Source organism: Bombina bombina, chromosome 7 (genome assembly GCF_027579735.1).
Source record: "Bombina bombina isolate aBomBom1 chromosome 7, aBomBom1.pri, whole genome shotgun sequence".
In the NCBI taxonomy this organism is placed as follows: Eukaryota; Metazoa; Chordata; class Amphibia; order Anura; family Bombinatoridae; genus Bombina; species Bombina bombina.
This window is the reverse complement of record NC_069505.1, coordinates 208,162,386-208,181,958: the sequence shown is the minus strand read 5'-3', so window position 1 is coordinate 208,181,958 and position 19,573 is coordinate 208,162,386. Positions and strand designations below refer to the sequence as shown.

Sequence of the window (19,573 nt, the reverse complement as noted above, 5' to 3'; positions counted from 1 at the left end):
ATTTTCGTTGTTCCTAAGTAATTAAACAAATGAAAAACAAATGGAAAAAAAGCTATAATGAACAGGTATATCACATTCAATTTAAGTAGGTTTGAAGATTCTACACTTAAGTAAAAGGTACATTAATAAAGTAACACAAGGATCTACAGCACAGTTTTCCATTACAATGTGAATATCAAACTACAAAATAGCACATATGAAATGCTGAGGTTCCCACTAGTGCTGCACATTTTGGTGCTATTTTGAATTACATCAATCACATGCTAACACTCTGGCTACCAAGGGTTAAAAGACATCAAGCTCCCTGTATGTCTTTGTTGGCTGTAGTATCAGGTTTGGTGGAGAGAAGCCAAAGCTGCAGAGTTGTGGCACCAGACGAGAATAACCGGATTTATTGAGGTTTTTCTGGGTTAGAGTCTCATTCATGAGTTCTGGTGCCAGAAGTCTCAGTGTCATCAAGCTGCTCCTATACCTAATACACCAACCTGGTATAGGGTGAACCTGAAGCCTACTAATGCCATGGCAACAAGAAGTTGTGTACAAGACACGCACCGTACATACATTATTTATTCCTGTCATTTACTTCTGCTAATGTTACTATTCTACTACCACTAGATAAGCTGGATAGCATATAACACAATTATGCTGCAGGTTTACTCACACCACTACATGCTAACCAGTGATTGCTTAGATTGGCGTATGAGTTTACATCTGATTGGCCAAATCAGAGAAGGGAACATAAACATCTCCCTGGAGTGCTGTGAAATTGCAAAATTCTGTTAATTTTGCTAGCAAAATTAGTTTTACATGCTTACAAACATTCATTTTATAAGTTGTATATTGGTTGTTTTGTATGTTGTATCTCTGTAATAAATTCAGATATATAATATTTATATTCTAAAAATACTTTAATGTCCATTTCATATTATTTTTTTCTTCCACAGGTGACTGGCTTTGACAGTGTTGATGATGAATCAAAACACAATGATCACATGTTCTCTAACAAGAGCCCTCGACCTGATGAGTGGACACATGAACAGAATCCCCCATACAGCTATTATTTGTACTACATGTATGCCAACATCATGATCCTCAACAACCTACGGAAGTAAGTGATACAGTCAGAATGAGCAGTGTTATTAAAAAATAGAGGACTAGTCAAATAATTGGGATCTAATATGTAATATTACCAAGAGCATAATTATGCATATAGGGTTCAAAAATCCAAAGGCAAATTACAGCCTCAGTGGTACATTACTGACTGTAACTAAAGAGGAACTGGATTTGGTAATTATAATTTCAGGTGATTTCAAATTTGGTAAACAAGGGGTCACAATCTTAAAGGGATACTAAATATAAATTTTTTTAGATAGAGCATGCAATTTTAAGCAACTTCTTAATTTACTCATATTATTAATTTTTCTTTGTTATTCTGCTATCTTTATTTAAAAAAGCAGGAATGTAAAGCTTAAGAGACGGACAATTTTAGGTTCAGCACCCTGGATAGCGCTTGCTTATTGGTGAATACATTCAGCCAACCAATAAGCAAGCATAACCCAGATTCTGAACCAAAAATGGGCTGGCTCCTAAGCTTTACATTCCTGCTTTTTAAATAAAGATACCAAGAGAACGAAGAAAATTTGATAATAGGAGTAAATTATAAAGTTGCTTAAAATTACATGCTCTGGGGCCCAATTATCAAGCTCCAAATGGAGGTTGATGCCCCTGTTTCCGTACAAGCCTTCAGGCTCACCGGAAACAGCAGTTATGAAGCAGCTGTCTAAAGACCGCTGCTCCATAACTTGTCCGCCTGCTCTAAGGCTGCGAACATCAATCCACCAGATCCTATACGATCGGGCTGATTGACACCCCCTGCTAGCAACCGATTGGCCACGAATCTGCAGGGGGCGGCATTGCACAAGCAGTTCAGAAGAATGCTGTCTGCATTTATCGATGTGCGGCGGACATGATACGCTACATTGTATCATGTCCGCTAGCACTTTTTATAAATCTGCCCCCACGAATGATTAAAGAAAAATTTTGGATTTAGTATCTCTTAAATTTAGAGGGTAGCAGGGTCAGGAGAAAGGCGAGGAAGCAATTTTTTACAGAAAGGGTGGTGGATTTATGTAACAAACTTTCAATAGATGTGGTAAACACAAGTAATGTAGATTAATAAAAAAGCCTGGGGCATGCATAAGGCTAACCTAATATATGATTTTATACTGTACAAGTAATATGGGTAGACTTCATAGGCCTTTTGGTTCTTCTCTACAATCAAACTCTATGTTTCTATGAAGCTGCTGAAACTATTTGTTCTGTTCACTTATTTTATTTATATTGTTCTTGAGTTATTTTGCTTTTTAATCTGATACTTTTGGGAAGTTTTTTCAATCTTTTAACAGATTATAAAATTTGTTCTACTGAGAATAGTTCTATGCTTTATCTCAATCATGACAGTTTAATGTCGATTTTAGTGTCAAGTTGTCTTTTTTGCATATGTTGGAGCAGACTGATTTATAGAGAGTTTTTTTCTGTAATGTTTTTTTGCCGTATTTTTCATAATACTGCTCCATTGGTTTTAATAGAGAGTGATTTGTATCTTACAGATGTAACAAGGAGCAGTTACAAGTTTATAGGAATTATGCAATTTCAAAATGCAACATTGTACCAAGTTTTTTTCTCGTCATACATTTCACGAAGTGGTTTAATTCACTTTAGGCCATTTTGTCAAAAAGAGTGCTGATGAGAACAATGGTCTTAAAAGTTTGAAAATGTATTTTTTGCAAATGCAGAATCATCCATGTTTATATGACATCTGTATTTATATTACATTTCACAATTTTAGATACTGTAAGCATTATTTTGTGAAGCCAGTCGATAAAAAGTCTATTATTTAGACAATGGTTTCTTTTTACAGGGAGCGGGGAATGAGTACTTTCTTGTTCCGACCTCACTGTGGAGAAGCGGGATCCGTCACTCATCTTGTTTCTGCCTTTATGACCGCAGACAACATTTCTCATGGATTAAACCTGAAAAAGGTATTTAGTTTTCTTGTTTTTTTTTCACACAACAATATATATATACACACACACGATTATATATAGGTATATATATATATATATATATATATATATATATATATATATATATATATATATATATATATATATATATATACATACTAGTCCTAAAGCCCATTCACACGGGCCATTTTTTGCAGTACAGCGGTCCCACCCCTTGCGCTCTCTCCCACCCCTTACGCTCTCTCCCACCCCCTCTCTTTTGCTCTCTCTCTCTCCCCCCTCTCTTTTGCTCTCTCTCCCCCTCTCTTTTGAGCTTTCTCTCTCCCCCCTCTCTTTTGAGATCTCTCTCTCCCCCCTCTCTTTTGCGCTCTCTCTCCCCCTCTCTTTTGCGCTCTCTCCCCCTCTCTTTTGCGCTCTCTCTCCCCCCTCTCTTTTGCTCTCTCACCCCCTCTCTTTTGAGCTCTCTCTCTCCCCCCTCTCTTTTGAGCTCTCTCCCCCCCTATCTTTTGCGTCTCTCTCCCCCTCTCACTTTTGCGCTCTCTCTCCCCCTCTCTTTTGCGCTCTCTCTCCCCCTCTCTTTTGCGCTCTCTCTCCCCCTCTCTTTTGCGCTCTCTCCCCCCCTCTCTTTTGCGCTCTCTCCCCCCCTCTCTTTTGCGCTCTCTCCCCCCCTCTCTTTTGCGCTCTCCCCCCCTCTCTTTTGCACTCTCTCCCCTCTTTTGCGCTCTCTCTTCACCCCTCTCTTTTGCGCTCTCTCTCCCCCCTCTCTTTTGCACTCTCTCCCCCTCTCTTTTGCTGTCTCTCTCCCCCTCTCTCTTTTGCTGTTTCCCTCTCCCCTCTCTTTTGCTGTCTCTCTCCCCCCTCTCTTTTGCTGTCTCTCTCCCCCTCTTTCTTTTGCTGTCTCTCTCCCCCTCTCTCTTTTGCTGTCTCTCTCTCCCCTCTCTTTTGCGCTCTCTCCCCCACCTCTCTTTTGTGCTCTCCCCCCCCCCCCCTCTTTTGTGCTCTCTCCCCCCCTCTCTTTTGCGCTCTCTCCCCCCCTCTCTTTTGCGCTCTCTCCCCCCCCCTCTCTTTTGCGCTTTCTCCCCCTCTCTCTTTTGCTGTCTCTCTCCCCCTCTCTCTTTTGCTGTATCTCTCCCCCTCTCTCTTTTGCTGTCTCTCTCCCCTCTCTCTTTTGCTGTCTCTCTCCCCCTCTCTCTTTTGCTATCTCTCCCCCCTCTCTTTTGTTGTCTCTCTCCCCCTCTCTTTTGCTCTCTCTCTCTCCCCCCTCTCTTTTGCTCTCTCTCTCCCCCCTCTCTTTACTGTCTCTCTCCCCCCTCTCTTTTGCTGTCTCTCTTTCCCCTCTCTTTTGTGCTCTCTCTCCCCCCTCTCTTTTGCGCTCTCTCCCCCTCTTTTTTGCTGTCTCTCCCCCCCCTCTCTCTTTTGTTGTCTCTCTCCCCCCTCTCTTTTGTTGTCTCCCCCCTCTCTTTTGCTCTCTCTCTCCCCCTCTCTTTTGAGCTCTCTCTCTCCCCCCTCTCTTTTGCGCTCTCTCTCCCCCTCTCTTTTGCACTCTCTCTCCCCCCTCTCTCTTGCTCTCTCACCCCCTCTATTTTGAGCTCTCTCTCTCCCCCCTATCTTTTGTGTCTCTCTCCTCTTTTGTGCTCTCTCTCCCCCCTCTCTTTTGCGCTCTGTCTCTCTCTCCCCCTCTCTTTTGCGCGCTTTCTCTCCCCCTCTCTTTTGCGCTCTCTCCCCCCTCTCTTTTGCGCTCTCTCCCCCCTCTCTTTTACGCTCTCTCTCCCCCTCTCTTTTGCGCTCTCTCTCCCCCTCTCTTTTGCGCTCTCTCTCCCCCTCTCTTTTGCGCTCTCTCCCCCCCCTCTCTTTTGCGCTCTCTCTCCCCCCCTCTCTTTTGCGCTCTCTCTCCCCCCCTCTCTTTTGCACTCTCTCTCCCCCCTCTCTTTTGCTCTCTCTCCCCCCCTCTCTTTTGCGCTCTCTCCCCCCTCTCTTTTGCTGTCTCTCTCCCCTTCTCTCTTTTGCTGTCTCTCTCCCCTTCTCTCTTTTGCTGTCTCTCTCCCCCCCTCTCTTTTGCTGTCTCTCTCCACCCTGTCTTTTGCTCTCTCTCTCCCCCCTCTCTTTTGCTGTCTCTCTCTCTCCCCCCTCTCTTTTGCTGTCTCTCTCCCCCTCTCTCTCTCTCTCCCCTCTCTCTCTCTGCCCTCTCTCTCTCCCCTCTCTTCCTTCTCTCTCTCCCCTCTCTTCCTTCTCTCTCTCCCCTCTCTCTCCCTCTCCCCTCTCTCCCCCCCTCTCTCCCCCCCGCCCTCTCTCTCTCTCCCCTCTCTTCCTTCTCTCTCCCTCCTCTCTCCCCCCTCTCTCCCCCCTCTCTATTTCTCTCCCCTCTCTATCTCTCTCCCATCTATCGCGTAACCGCACCCGTCCACGCCCCCTTCACAACCGTCCATGCTCCCTTCGCACCAGCCACACCACCGCTCGCACCCGGCCACACCCACTTTTGCCGCAGATCAGCTAGGGAATCAAAGGCCAGGTGTGTTTGTCCTTGTGCTGTGTCTACTGCGCATGACAGCTTCGGACAAACACACTTGGCCTTTTATTATATAGGATATATATATATATTTATAAATACATAGAACATATTCTGATATGTGCAGACTGCAGAACATGGGAATGTAAAATATTTACAGTAAATACATAGTTAAAAACTTTATTAAAAATTAATATTGCATAAATATGCTTTTACATGTTTTCATCTACTTAACAGCAAAGGGCTCTAATGCACTTATAGATATGTCTGTATATGTACATATATTCACATATAAATACATATGTACACATACATAGACATATATACATCTTTAGACATGTATATGTATGTATCTCTCTGTTAAAGCCCTTTGTCAGATTTTTTTTTAAACACCCAAGATCTCAAATCTTTAAGCAATTATAACTTTTGTGTGCAATATTTTATTAGTATTTTTTTATTAGATAGTGTTATTATGAGTGCAACTGTACTTTGTAATGAATTTTTTATTTGTTTTGTGTAACTTTTTATTTTCGCGAAACAGTTAACCAGAGCTCTCAAGTCGTGGTAATGAGTCTAGCATGAGTGCAATCGCGTTTACACTCAACCTGTAATACGAGCAGTAAGCCAGATGAGTCCAAACTCTTGTGATAAACCCCTTATTGCTCGGGCACAAGCAATTGGGCTCCAATTGTAATCTAGCCCTTAATTGGGTAGATGTGTATAACAGTATTTTTTTAGCCTGTGTGGATTATTTATTTTGAACCCTTTCTTAAGTAAGGAGAGATAATGTGTTAGAGCACTTTAGTATCATTGCACTATTGCTTGTATATAACTGTGTGTAAACCTCTGCAAATATTTTAAACAAATAAAGTCAACTCCGGACAGAAATGGACTACAGAACTGGACATGGATGGTGAGCCAATGATGAGTGGCATATGTGCATAGCCACCAATCATCTGCCATGTTCTGCTTTGAAGATGAAGTGCATTAAAGGGACAGTAAACCTAAAAAATAATGTTATATAATTCTGCACATAGTGCAGAATTATATAACATTATTTTAGTGCTATCGTTATAAAAGCTTTTTTTCCATTTGAATTTTTTTAAAAATATGCCGGTTTTACAGACCCGCTCTCTGCTGAGCGGGTCTGTTTTTTTACACAGCGCATCGGGCCAGCTGTATAGTCACAGCCCGGCCCGACCGCGCCATAACATTAAGTGCAGCTCGCTCCTGCTGTCAGACAGAGCAGGAGGAAGCTGCACTTAAAGGGACAGTCTACACCAGAATTTTTATTGTTTTAAAAGATAGATAATCCCTTTATTACCCATTCCCCAGTTTTGCATAACTAACACAGTTATATTAATATACTTTTAACCTCTGTGATTATCTTGTATCTAAGCCTCTGCAAACTGCCCCTTTTTTCAGTTCTTTTGACAGACTTGCAGTCTAGCCAATCAGTGCCTGCTCCCAGATTACTTCACGTGCACAAGCACAGTGTTATCTATATGAAATATGTGAACTAACACCCTCTAGTGGTGAAAAACTGTTAAAATGCAATCTGAAAGAGGTGGGCTTCAAGGTCTAAGAAATTAGCATATGAACCTCCTAGGTTAAGCTTTCAACTAAGAATACCAAGAGAACAAAGCAAAATTGGTGATAAAAGTAAATTGGAAAATTGTTTAAAATGACATGCTCTATCTGAATCATGAAAGTTTATTTTGGCCTAGACTGTCCCTTTAATGTTATGGCGCGGTCGGGCCGGGCTGTGACTATACAGCTGGCCCGATGCGCTGTGTAAAAAAAAAAGACCCGCTCAGCAGAGAGCAGGTCTGTAAAACCGGCATATTTTTAAAAAATTCAAATGGAAAAAAAACTTTTATAACGATAGCACTAAAATAATGTTATATAATTCTGCACTATTTGCAGAATTATATAACATTATTTTTTAGGTTTACTGACACTTTAATGCTCCAGAGATGACTCCTTTGTGGGGATTAAACAATAGTGTATTAAGAAATAGAGAGGATTTTTTTTTTATTGCACTTTTATGACCCTGTAAATAATGACGTGTTTAGCACTCTAGCATAGCAGGTACAATAATTCCAATTAATCCTGTCAACTACTTGAATAAAACCTTCTCAATGTAAAACATCCACTTACTAATTAATAGAACAATATATATTTAAAGGTATACTAAACCCAATTTTTTTCTTTCATGATTTAGATAGAGCTCTTGGTATCTTGGGTAGCACTTGCTGATTGGTAGCTAAATGTACATTCCTACTATTTCAAATAAAGATAGCAAGAGAATGAAGAAAATTTGATAATGGGATTTAATTAGAAAGTTGCTTAAAATTGCATGTTCTATCTGAATCATTTAAGAAAAAAAAATTGATTTAGTGTCACTTTAAGGTGTGTTAAGATGTGTATATGCCTCCTAATACAGAATATGTAGTTACTCCTCATTCCCAAAGGTTAGGCACATTCATAACATTAACTTTAAAATTTCTGTTATTTAATCAGGAAACAAAACTATTAATTTGTCTATTATTCGAATTGTAAACGCACATTTATCACGGTCGGAATGGGGCCGTATACACCTGTTTCCGCATGAGCCTTCAGACTCTCCGGAAAAACAGGAGTTAAGAAGCAGCGGCCTTAAGACCGCTAGTCCTTAACTTGTCTGCCACGTCTGAGGCGACTAACAGCAATCAGCCCGATCGGATAAGACCGGGTTAGTTGACACTCCCTGCTAGCGGCCGATTGTGCAGTGATAAATGCCGACATTGTATGCTGATGGCATTTATCGGTGTGCAGCTACAGCGGATCATGTCCCCTGCACTTTGATAAATCGGCCCCCAATACTTCTGTGAGCATACAAGGTGTCAGAAAATGAAAGGAACAAAATATTTTAAAAAGACCATTTGACTTAAATCCTCAAGCAATAATTTTGATTATAATCAAATAATACAAAAATATAAATACTTTAATATTGAAGGTGCAATTTGTGACTCCACTTTGGTTATATATTTTTATGCCTATTTACAAGATGGTGTCAGGGTGAACCTTACCCATTATGGGCTAGATTACAAGTGGGGCGCCAACTGGTGTGCGCAAGCGATAAGGGGTTTATCGTGGCTCTTTGAGCACGTCGGAAGTAGCGCATGTATTACAAGTTGAAAGTAAACGCGTTCGCTTGAGTGCAATTGAATTTAACGTGCTTTGGGATACTGCGACTTCAGGGCTCTCGTTAACTGTTACACTTGAAAGAAAAGTTGCACAAAAAATACATTTAAATGTACAGTTACAAAATATTGCATAAAAAGTTATAAAGGCTCAAAGATATGAGGGCACAGGTATTAGAAAATAATAGACTACAAAGGGCTTTAACAAAGAGATACATTCATATACATGTCTAAACATGTGTATGTGTATATGTGTGTGTGTATATATGTGTATATATCTATGTGAAGAACATTGGAATGAGAAATATTATTATTTCATGTTGGGTTAGCTCACTTGGTTAAATGCGATCGGGTTTGCGTGCGAGTGAGGATGTTAAACTTCAATGGAGTGCGAAAAGTGGAAAACATTCTGGGGAATACGTTCGGCTTTTTGAGCACATCGAGTTAGCGCTCATTTGAAAACCTTTAACTTTCAAGTTGTAATATGTTTTTGATGAGTGCAAAAAGGCAATGTCTAGCGAATTTAACGCTCTAGCGGGAGTGATATTTTGCGCTCCACTCGTTATCTAGCCCTAAATGCAGTCTTATTATTATTATTATTATATTATTTTTTGTTTTTTTTGTTAAATAATCATCCTTTTTTTTTTTTTTTTTTACAGAGCCCTGTTCTCCAGTACTTGTATTACCTTGCACAAATACCAATCGCTATGTCCCCACTTAGCAACAACAGTTTGTTCCTAGAATATTCTAAAAATCCCTTGCGAGAGTTTCTGCATAAAGGACTTATTGTTTCTCTATCAACTGATGATCCCATGCAATTTCACTACACCAAGGTATGTGCCGCAAATATATGGCCGAGCTGCACTATAGATAGACAGACAGAAAATACATAGATAGATAGAAAAGACATAGATAGAAAATATATAGATAGATAATACATAGATAGATAGAAAATACATAGATAGATTAACAGATAGAAAATACATAGATAGATTAACAGATAAATAGATATAACATGCATAGATAGATAGATATAAAATACATAGATAATACATAGATGATAGATATAAAATACATAGATAGATAGATAGATAATACATAGATAGATGATAGATATAAAATACATAGATAGATTTACAGATATATAGATAGAAAATACATAGATTGATTAAGAGATAGATAATACATAGATAGATAGATACATAGACCGACAGATCGCTGACATTTGTTAATCACTAGTTGCAGGCCCGGACTGGCCGTCGGGCATACTGGGCATTTGCCCGATAGGCCGCAAGGTAGTTTGGCCCCACCCACTGCGACCTCACGGCAATGAAAAAAAAAAATTATAACTTTTTTTTTTTGGAAAAATATTTAATAAATAAATCTTATGTTTTATTATAATTTATATATATATATGTTTTGTTTATTTGTACTACTGTCTGTAGTGCAGCACAAATCATGATCATCAACTTTACTTTGGTCACTGCACTGGTCAGACTCAGTGCCTGCGGTGCGCACGCCGTATGGTACCGTTACCGACTGTACAATACAGATTCATTCAGAATACAACCACTGTCCACAACCAACTAGTCTCTCTCAGTCTGGAGGACTCTGGAGTATGTCTGGCTGGGATATTGGGAATCAGGATTCAGGGCCACCGCGCAGCCATCTACAAACATTCCTCCCATTAGTCCCCCCCATTCAGATTGGCCACACTGTCTGCACATGTGCACTCCTTCCGGCCTGGGTCTGAGCGCACTGTGAGTGACGTCAGACAGTGAAGTGATAGACAGTCACACGCACTGCACTCGGCTACACTACACTCATGCCGCGTGCCAGGTCCACGTGACACACTGAGGCTGCGAGGAGGCGATAGACACTAACAGAGACAGACTATAGTTGTGTGGATGGTGTTCTATATTGACTTGCATAGAGTCGGCAGAATCGTTACCATTCTATTACCATTGGCTGTTGCATGTTTTGCAGGAAGCGCTCATGGAGGAGTACGCCATAGCTGCTCAAGTATGGAAGCTTAGCACATGCGACCTTTGTGAGATTGCAAGAAACAGTGTTTTACAGAGTGGACTGTCAGACAAGGTGGGAATGTTTTTGTTTTTTTAAATGTCATTTTAAACTTAATTTGTATGCTGTAAAAATATCTTAAGGGGACACTAAACCCAATTTTTTTTCTTTCATGATTCAGCTAGAGCAGCAATTTTAAGCAACTTTCTAATTTACTCCTATTATCAATTTGTCTTCATTCTCTTGCTATCTTTATTTTAAAAGCAAAAATGTAAGCTTAGGAGCCGACCCATTTTTGGTTCAGAACCTAGGTTTCACTTGCTGATTGGTGGCTAAATGTATCCACCAATCAGCAAGCACTATCCAGGGTTCTGAACCAAAAATGGGCCGGCTCCTTATCTTAGATTCACGATTTTCAAATAAAGATAGCAAGAGAACAAAGAAAATTGATAATAGGAGTAAATTAGAAAGTTGCTGCTCTATCTAAATCATGAAAGAAAACATTTGGGTTTAGTGTCCCTTTAATATTATGGTCCCATAAGCACTTTTCTGTTTCAAGCAGATCACAACCACTGTTTTTATATTGTTTTTGGAAGTGCTTCAGAGTAGCAATGCATTGGAACCTAGCTGAACATGCCTTGTGAACCAATTGCAAGAGGCCTATGTGTGTAGCTACCAATCACCAGCTAATGCTGCTCCTGAGCCTACCTAGGTATGCTTTTTTAACAATGGATAACAAGAACAAAGTAAATATGATAATAAAAGTAAATTGAAAGGTCTTTTAAAATTGTACTCTATATAAACAACGGAAATTTAATTTTGACTTTCCTGTTGCTTTTAGTATAATTTAACTTAAAGGGACAGTCTTGTTAAAATGAAACTCATGATTCAGATAGAGCATGTAATTTTAAACAACTTTCCAATTATCATCAAATTTTCTTTGTTCTCTTGGTATTCTTAGTTGAAAGCTAAACCTAGGTAGGCTCATATGCTAATTCTAAGCCCTTAAAGGCCACCTCTTATCTCAGGGCATTTTGACAAATTTTCACAGCTAGAGGGCATTAGTTCACATGTGCCATATAGATAACATTGTGCTTATGCACATGAAGTTTCCTAGGAGTCAGCACTGATTGGCTAAAATGCAAGTCTGTCAAAAAAACTAAAAAACGGGGTAAGTCTGCAGAGGCTTAGATACACGGTAATCACAGAGGTCAAAAGTATATTAATATAACTGTGTTGGTTATGCAAAACTGGGGAATGGGTGATAAAGGGATTATCTATCTTTTTAAATAATAAACATTTTGGAGTAGAGTGTCCCTTTAATAGTAAAATGAAACAGCAGCACACCTAGGGAATTTCAAGTGCCTATGTAGACCTGGCACTCTGCTCATACCCCTCTCATCAATACAACACACATATGTCCAGACCACTTCTTCATAAAAATCCTTCTTTATTGAAAACCAGGCATAAAAATTACAGCAACGTTTCAGGCATGATGCATGCGCCTATTTCCCTAATGTTCTGCACCTTCAGTCACGCATTACCATCTCCTCGCCGGATGTCGGCAAAGTGGGAGTAGGTGTAGAAGATTGTAGATTTGATGTTAATTGCGCATGCAAGTGCCCACAAAATAGTATGCGCATGCCGAGATTGAAGACCGAGGCTTATTAAAATATTTAAAATCATACGCTCGGTGCTGCAGCGCCATTGGATGAAGGGCTGGCATCGATTACCTCCAACTCCAGCCTACATTTATGGGTGGTCGTTATGGTCATTTACACTGAAAACATAAATATAAAATGTATAGAGTTTAAAACTTTGTTTTAAGGTAGGAAGCAGTTGTTTATACTCCATGACACCTTAAAGGAACACTGAACCCAAATTTTTCTTTCACGATTCAGATAAAGCATGGAATTTTAAGCAACTTTCTAATTTACTCCTAGTATCAATTTTTCTTTGTTCTCTTGCTATCTTTATTTTAAAAGCAGGAACGTAAATCTTAGTAGCCAGCCCATTTTAGGTTCAGCACCCAGGATAGCGCTTGCTTATTAGAGGCTTACATTTACCCACCAATAAGCAAGCATAACCCAGGTTCTCAACCAAAAATGGTCCGGCTCCTATGCATCACATTCCTGCTTTTTAAATAAAGATAGAAAGAGAACAAAGAACAATTGATAACAGGTGTAAATTAGAACGTTGCTTAAAATTGCATGCTCTATCTGAATCCTGAAAGAAAAAAAAATGGGTTTAGTGTCCTTTTAACTAAGTGGTAATGCTTTTTTTTTATTACTTTCAAAAACTAAATATTTCTAACCACTTAAGGGTATCAAGCCTAAAACGTTGGTGTAATTTTTATGCCTGGTTTTCAATAAAGAAGATATGTAATGAAGAAGTTCTGAGGACATAAGTTTGTTGTATTAGAAGAATTTATGGGAGCAGTAGTTCATTTTAACATTGATCATGTCTTTTCTTGCAGGAAAAGAAGCATTTTTTGGGTGTTAACTACATGAAGGAAGGACCAGATGGCAATGACATTAGCAGGACAAATGTGGCACAGATTCGGATGGCCTTTCGACATGAAACTTTATGCAATGAGATGAGTTTCCTGCAAGAAGCCATGCACTCAGAGCAGATTGCTTCAGGTCAAACACAATAAAAATACTCACAGACCACAAAAGAAGGTCTCTAATCTACAGTTCCTGTGCCTAACAAGTTTGTCATTAAAATGACAATCAAAAATGTTTCTTTTTTTTTTTACATGACAGTATATTTCATTGGTTATCTTCTGGTACGGAAACAAATCTGTTTATTCTGTGTAAAAAAAATATACAATATTTATTTTTTAGTTTTATGTAATTTAAAGTTGTTTCCCTTGTATACTCATCACTGTGCAACAAATATTTTTTGACTTATTGACACTTTTACTCTATTTTTTTTTTTAGTTATTCACATTACTGCTGCAAATACAGAATTCATATATTCAGGTGTTATTGAACATATACAGTAGGTGTATCAGCAGATTGCGCATGTAAAACATCATTAATCTATAAGCAATGATAAAACCATTTAATTTTAAAGGTATATAACTGTAAACAAGTGTCCCTTGGCAAGGTTCTTTCAGTCAAGTCTGTAACCACTGCGTGCAACCAGTATTGCTGTATAAAGCCTTGAAATGAAAGGAAGCCACTCTTTCATGAGTGCAGTCACATATCACAGGTGCATTAGGGCTGTAGTAAAGTTCCTCTTGAGTTACCCCAGACCATTTGAGAACTTACTCTATAGTGGTGAAAAAATCTACAATCTTAATCAACGTGTTTGATTATGGTGTATGAAAGGAAGTGTTCTAAAGCATTCAAGTTTTATTTAGAGGGACAGTCTACACCAGAATTGTTATTGTTTTAAAAGATAGATAATCCCTTTATTACCCATTCCCCAGTTTTGCATAACCAACACAGTTATAATAATATACTTTTAACCTCTGTGATTATCTTGTATCTAAGCCTCTGCAAACTGCCCCTTTTTTCAGTTCTTTTGACAGACTTGCAGTCTAGCCAATCAGTGCCTGCTCCCAGATAACTTCATGTGCACGAGCACAGTGTTATCTATATGAAATACGTGAACTAACACCCTCTAGTGGTGAAAAACTGTTAAAATGCAATCTGAAAGAGGTGGGCTTCAAGGTCTAAGAAATTAGCATATGAACCTCCTAGGTTAAGTTTTCAACTAAGAATACCAAGAGAACAAAGCAAAATTGGTGATAAAAGTAAATTGGAAAATTGTTTAAAATTACATGCTCTATCTGAATCATGAAAGTTTATTTTGGCCTAGACTGTCCCTTTAATGATACATTTTCTATTTTTTTTAATCCAAACAACAATAAATAAATAGAGTAGGTAAAATATAAAGTAATGCTTTAACAGCAACACAGAATACAGCAAATGATTGCAGTTTTGAGTTTTCTTCTGGATTTGCAATATAGACCGTTTGCATGTTAGCTTTCTGCTATACAAGTCTGTAAATATTTATTCCTCTCTTACATAAAATAATTGTAAGAGCACCCATTTTAGCCTCTGATTTGCTGTATTAGACTCTCATATTTGCAACAAATCTAAGACATTGAGGAATAGACTGAAAGTTACATCACTTGAACAACATAGTAAGTGTCCCTCTGAAATAGATACCCATAGACAGCTGTCTGTTTTGCCAAGTGACAAACCTGGTGCTGACTACTGCTGCAAAAAAAGATAGAAAGTTCCTTGTAACAAGTTCAAATGAAACTGATTTTCATAAAAATAAAACCCTGTATTTTGTTTCCCACTAGTTGATGAATTACATAACTGATTTTAACTGCCACATCTACACTGCCTAATATACTGCTTTGGGGTGCAAAAAAATGCAGGTTTTCTTTTATCTAGAAATCCACTTAGTTCACACTGAATACTATATACTGTATATCCTATGTACACAGATATCTCACTGCACCACATTTATTGGAAGATATTGGTATTTATGCAAAGCTTAACCACAGTGCTGAGCATGACTCATTTGAAGATTGTGTGTATAAATCCAGTAGTACCAGCACTCGCTATTAAATTGCAGCGTCGGGGTGCTCCCAAGTATTAAATATGCATAAAAGGTTCCAGTGAACAGAGGCACTCGCCGGTATAGTGAACAAAGTGTTTTTATTCTATCACATCAGAATAAACGTTTTCGGGCAGTAATGCCCGTCATCAGACTCCTGTGACACTGTTTGTATTCACAGGAGTCTGATGACGGGCATTACTGCCCGAAAACGTTTATTCTGATGTGATAGAATAAAAACACTTTGTTCACTATACCGGCGAGTGCCTCTGTTCACTAGAACCTTTTATGTGTATATATATATATATATATATATATATATATATATATATATATATATATATATATATATATATATATATATATATATATATATATATATATATATATATATATATATATATATATATATATATATCCAATTCTGCAAGTGAAAAACACAAAGACATTGTTGCCCCTCAGCTGAAAAATCTGGATCTCCCTATAGTATATCATGTGATCTCATTAGTTTATATTTTGTGTATCCATTTCAATATTAACATTGTGCTTTTAGTTATTTTGTATATTTTATGTTGGTGCTTTTTATGTTTATTTAAAATAAATGTGAAAGATTGTTTACTTTTTTTAAGTAATTATGCTTTAAATTGTGTTAAATGCTATTATTTTTCTATATGTTTTAAATATAATTAATAAAGGAAGTGCCACTCTTATTGATTAAATCTCTTCCTGACCCTGTTTAGGTTTTTGCAAACATTTAAGCAATGTGTTTGATATATAGTTATCTACAAAGTCTCAAATAGCAAAGGCATTCCTGTTGCGGGTTACTGTATCTCCTAAACGGACAGACTACTCCAGAATTTGTATTGTTTAAAAATATAGATAATCCCTTTATTACCCATTCCTCAGTTTTTGTATAACCAACACTGTTATATTAATATAGGTTTTACCTCTGTGATTGCCTTGTATCTAGGCCTCTGCAGACTGCCCCTTATCTCAGTTCTTTTGACAGACTTGCATTTTAACCAATCAGTGCTGACTCATTAATAACTCCATGGTAGTGAGTACAATGTTATCTATATGGCACACATGAACTAGCTCTGTCTAGCTGTGAAAAAAACCTGTCAAAATAAGAGGCGGCTTAGAAATTATCATATGAGCCTACCTAGGTTTAGCTTTCAACAAAGAATAACAAGAGGCTTAGAAATTATCATATGAGCCTACCTAGGTTTAGCTTTCAACAAAGAATAACAAGAGAACACAGCAAATTGGAAAATTGGAAAGTTGTTTAAAATTGCATGCCCTATCTGAATCATAAAAGTTTAATATTGTCTAGACCATTCCTTTAACTGCAAAAAGTGAAAAGAAACCTATCCAGTTTCTCTATTAACTTAATGGAAATGTTAAATGAGTGCGTATATATTGCAATCCTCACACACAATGCCAGTATGATCTTTTTATTCTGGTAATGTATTCCCTTTAATGTCTATAGAGATGTTGTGTTACCATCAGAGTCCTAGTTATTCTGCTGTTGGAGGTAACAAACAAATATAACTCATCTGTAATATGGGAGAAATAAAAAACTCGGTTGTGCTTTATAGTTTTTTTTTTTTAGCAGTTATATGATTTAAGTTATGTCTCGTTAAAGGTACAGTCTATTCAAAAAACATAATTTATTCTTACCTGATAAATTTCTTTCTTTCTTGACACGGTGAGTCCACGGATCATCTTAATTACTGTTGGGAATATCACTCCTGACCAGCAGGAGGAGGCAAAGAGCACCAAAGCAAAAGCTGTTAAATACCACTCCCCCTACCCACAATCCCCAGTCATTCAACCAAAGGGAAAGGAGAAAGGAAGTAATCTAAGGTGCAGAGGAGCTTGAAGTTTATAGAAAAGCAAAACTGTCTGAAAAACAGGGTGGGCCATGGACTCACCGTGGCAAGAAATTAAATAAATTTATCAGGTAAGAATAAATTATATTTTCTTTCTGACATGGTGAGTCCACGGATCATCTTAATTACTGTTGGGAACCAATACCCAAGCTAGAGGACACGGATGATAAGGGAGGGACAAGACAGTTAACCTAAACAGAAGGTACCACTGCTTGAAGACTAAAAGCTAGAACTAAAAAAGACAAAAATTTCGGAAAGAGATGATCTTAGTAAAAATATATTTATTCAAGTTAATTTCTGTAGACTAAAAATCATAATATAGAACACCTTACTCTAAAAAAGCATATCATCACAATCTTGACAATTTTAAAAAAAATGACTGGCCAGTCAAAAGAAGTGTTTAGATATATAATCTATTTTACTAAATACCTTCCATAAAATGATTATATAGCAAAGAAATAAATATGAAAATTAAAATAATTATATATATATATATATATATATATATATATATATATATATATATATATATATATATATATATATATATAAAGGACTTATTCCGTTCTATATAAAGAGCTTTTTTTGCTTCTGCATAAAAAGCTGTTGTGCACCATAGGTTTAGATAGAAACTCCAACCTTCAAATAGCAATAATTTTTTTCTAAATGTGCATAAAAAAGATCCTTTTTGTATCAGGTACAGGTATAAGACTTTATGAATATGTCTTCAGGATTAGGCAAGTCTTATCATATAGTGTGCCAATGAGTTATTAGCAAGAAATGTTCAGATAATATGTGATACTATACGTTGGCAAATACCGGTAAATGCATAATTATTTTATCCTTCCTTTTAATTTGGACTACGGCAGCTCTTAGTTCGAGCCAGGTCTTACTGTGATATATGAAATCCTCTACAGGGTCTCCTTGCAATCCTATTTTGCTCCTTGAGTTCCAGCATCCCTTAGAACGCTAACAGAAGATCACTCTGACCTCATAAGGATTTCTTTCGTCTCTCCAAACAGAGACGGCACTTTGTGATAAAAATACGCTACATATTTCAGCTGTAACTATAGCCTTTTTCAAGCGATCTGACTTGCTACCTTTGAGACAAACTTAAGTACCTTGTACCTATTGGTTAACTAGCACATATCAAATATGTTCATGAAATATACAATTATAATTCACTATTCTATCTGAAGTTTTACAGGCTGATATTATTACTCAAACTAATGAAGAAATACATGTAACTTGAAATTTGAGAAATGCATTTACATATACAAAGAGCACAAACAGATATTAGTCTGCATATATATGTTTAGACATAGTTGTAATTAAAAGGGAACCTCACCAAATAGTTTTACCAAATTAATCTCCAAAATCCACGTGTTTATAGTCTCAGAGGAACAAATAAAGGGACATGAACAAAATGCAACCTAAATAGACATCAAACATTCACACACACACATATATATATATATATATATATATATATATATATATATATATATACACCTTTGGGAATAATGACATTCTAATGTTAAAAAGGCGTTAGATGAAAATCTATATTAAGACTCTTAGGGTACTTAGTCTCTAGTTCGTATATCCATTTATACTCAAGTTTTAATAATTAATTTTTAATATCTCCACCTCTCCAATCTGGGTTTAATTTGTCGATGGCTATATATTGAAAATGCTTTAAATTACAATTATTGCATGTTAAAAAATGTCTTGGCACCGGGAGTTCAAAATTTCTATCCTCTGTGGCATTTTCAATTGATAAGATATGTTCCCTAACTCTTTCTCTCATGGGTCTCGTAGACTCTCATACATATTGTTTCCCACATTTACAGTTAATTAGATAAATTATATTCCTATCAATCCACCTTATTAGGGATTTTATTTCATATTCCTTTCCGGTTATATTTGAATTTTTTTTTTTCTGAGTGTCTGCATGCCTTACACGCCAGACACAGAAAAAAGCCTTTCAGATCCTCCCCAAAAAGATCTTTATCCAACTCTTTATTTTTATATCGTTTAAGATCCGTTGGTGCTAGTCAATTTTTTTAGGTTATTAGCTTTTCTATAGACAATATCCAGTGTCTCACCTATTACCCCCTGTAATTTTTCATCTAATTTTAGAATGTTCCAATGTTTTTTTATTATTTTCTCCACACTCTTATAATTATTATTATACTGTGTTATCAGGGGTACAAAAGGTCTTTTTTCTTTCTTTGTTTTTTTTATCTACTTATCTACTCCATGCAAAATTTAATTTCTATTTTTCTCTCTTACTTTTTCTATTTCTTTATCCATATTCTCACCTTTATATCCCCTTTCGATAAATTTATTTTTCAGAACTAC

At 37.2% G+C, this 19,573-nt stretch overlaps 1 protein-coding gene across 2 annotated transcripts in view; it reads left to right on the top strand.

Moving 5' to 3' along the window:
* The window catches only part of AMPD3 (adenosine monophosphate deaminase 3), an 89,219-nt gene extending 75,566 nt beyond the window's left edge, over window positions 1-13,653 (top strand). For both annotated transcript variants that reach the window (XM_053720591.1, XM_053720590.1), the window contains exons 11-15: window positions 945-1,108; window positions 2,921-3,041; window positions 9,377-9,550; window positions 10,704-10,814; window positions 13,216-13,653. In XM_053720591.1, the coding sequence (XP_053576566.1) occupies window positions 945-1,108; window positions 2,921-3,041; window positions 9,377-9,550; window positions 10,704-10,814; window positions 13,216-13,395 (750 nt within the window). In that variant the 3' untranslated portion in view covers window positions 13,396-13,653. The remainder of the gene's footprint in view (window positions 1-944; window positions 1,109-2,920; window positions 3,042-9,376; window positions 9,551-10,703; window positions 10,815-13,215) is intronic.
* Window positions 13,654-19,573: the final 5,920 nt, after the last annotated feature.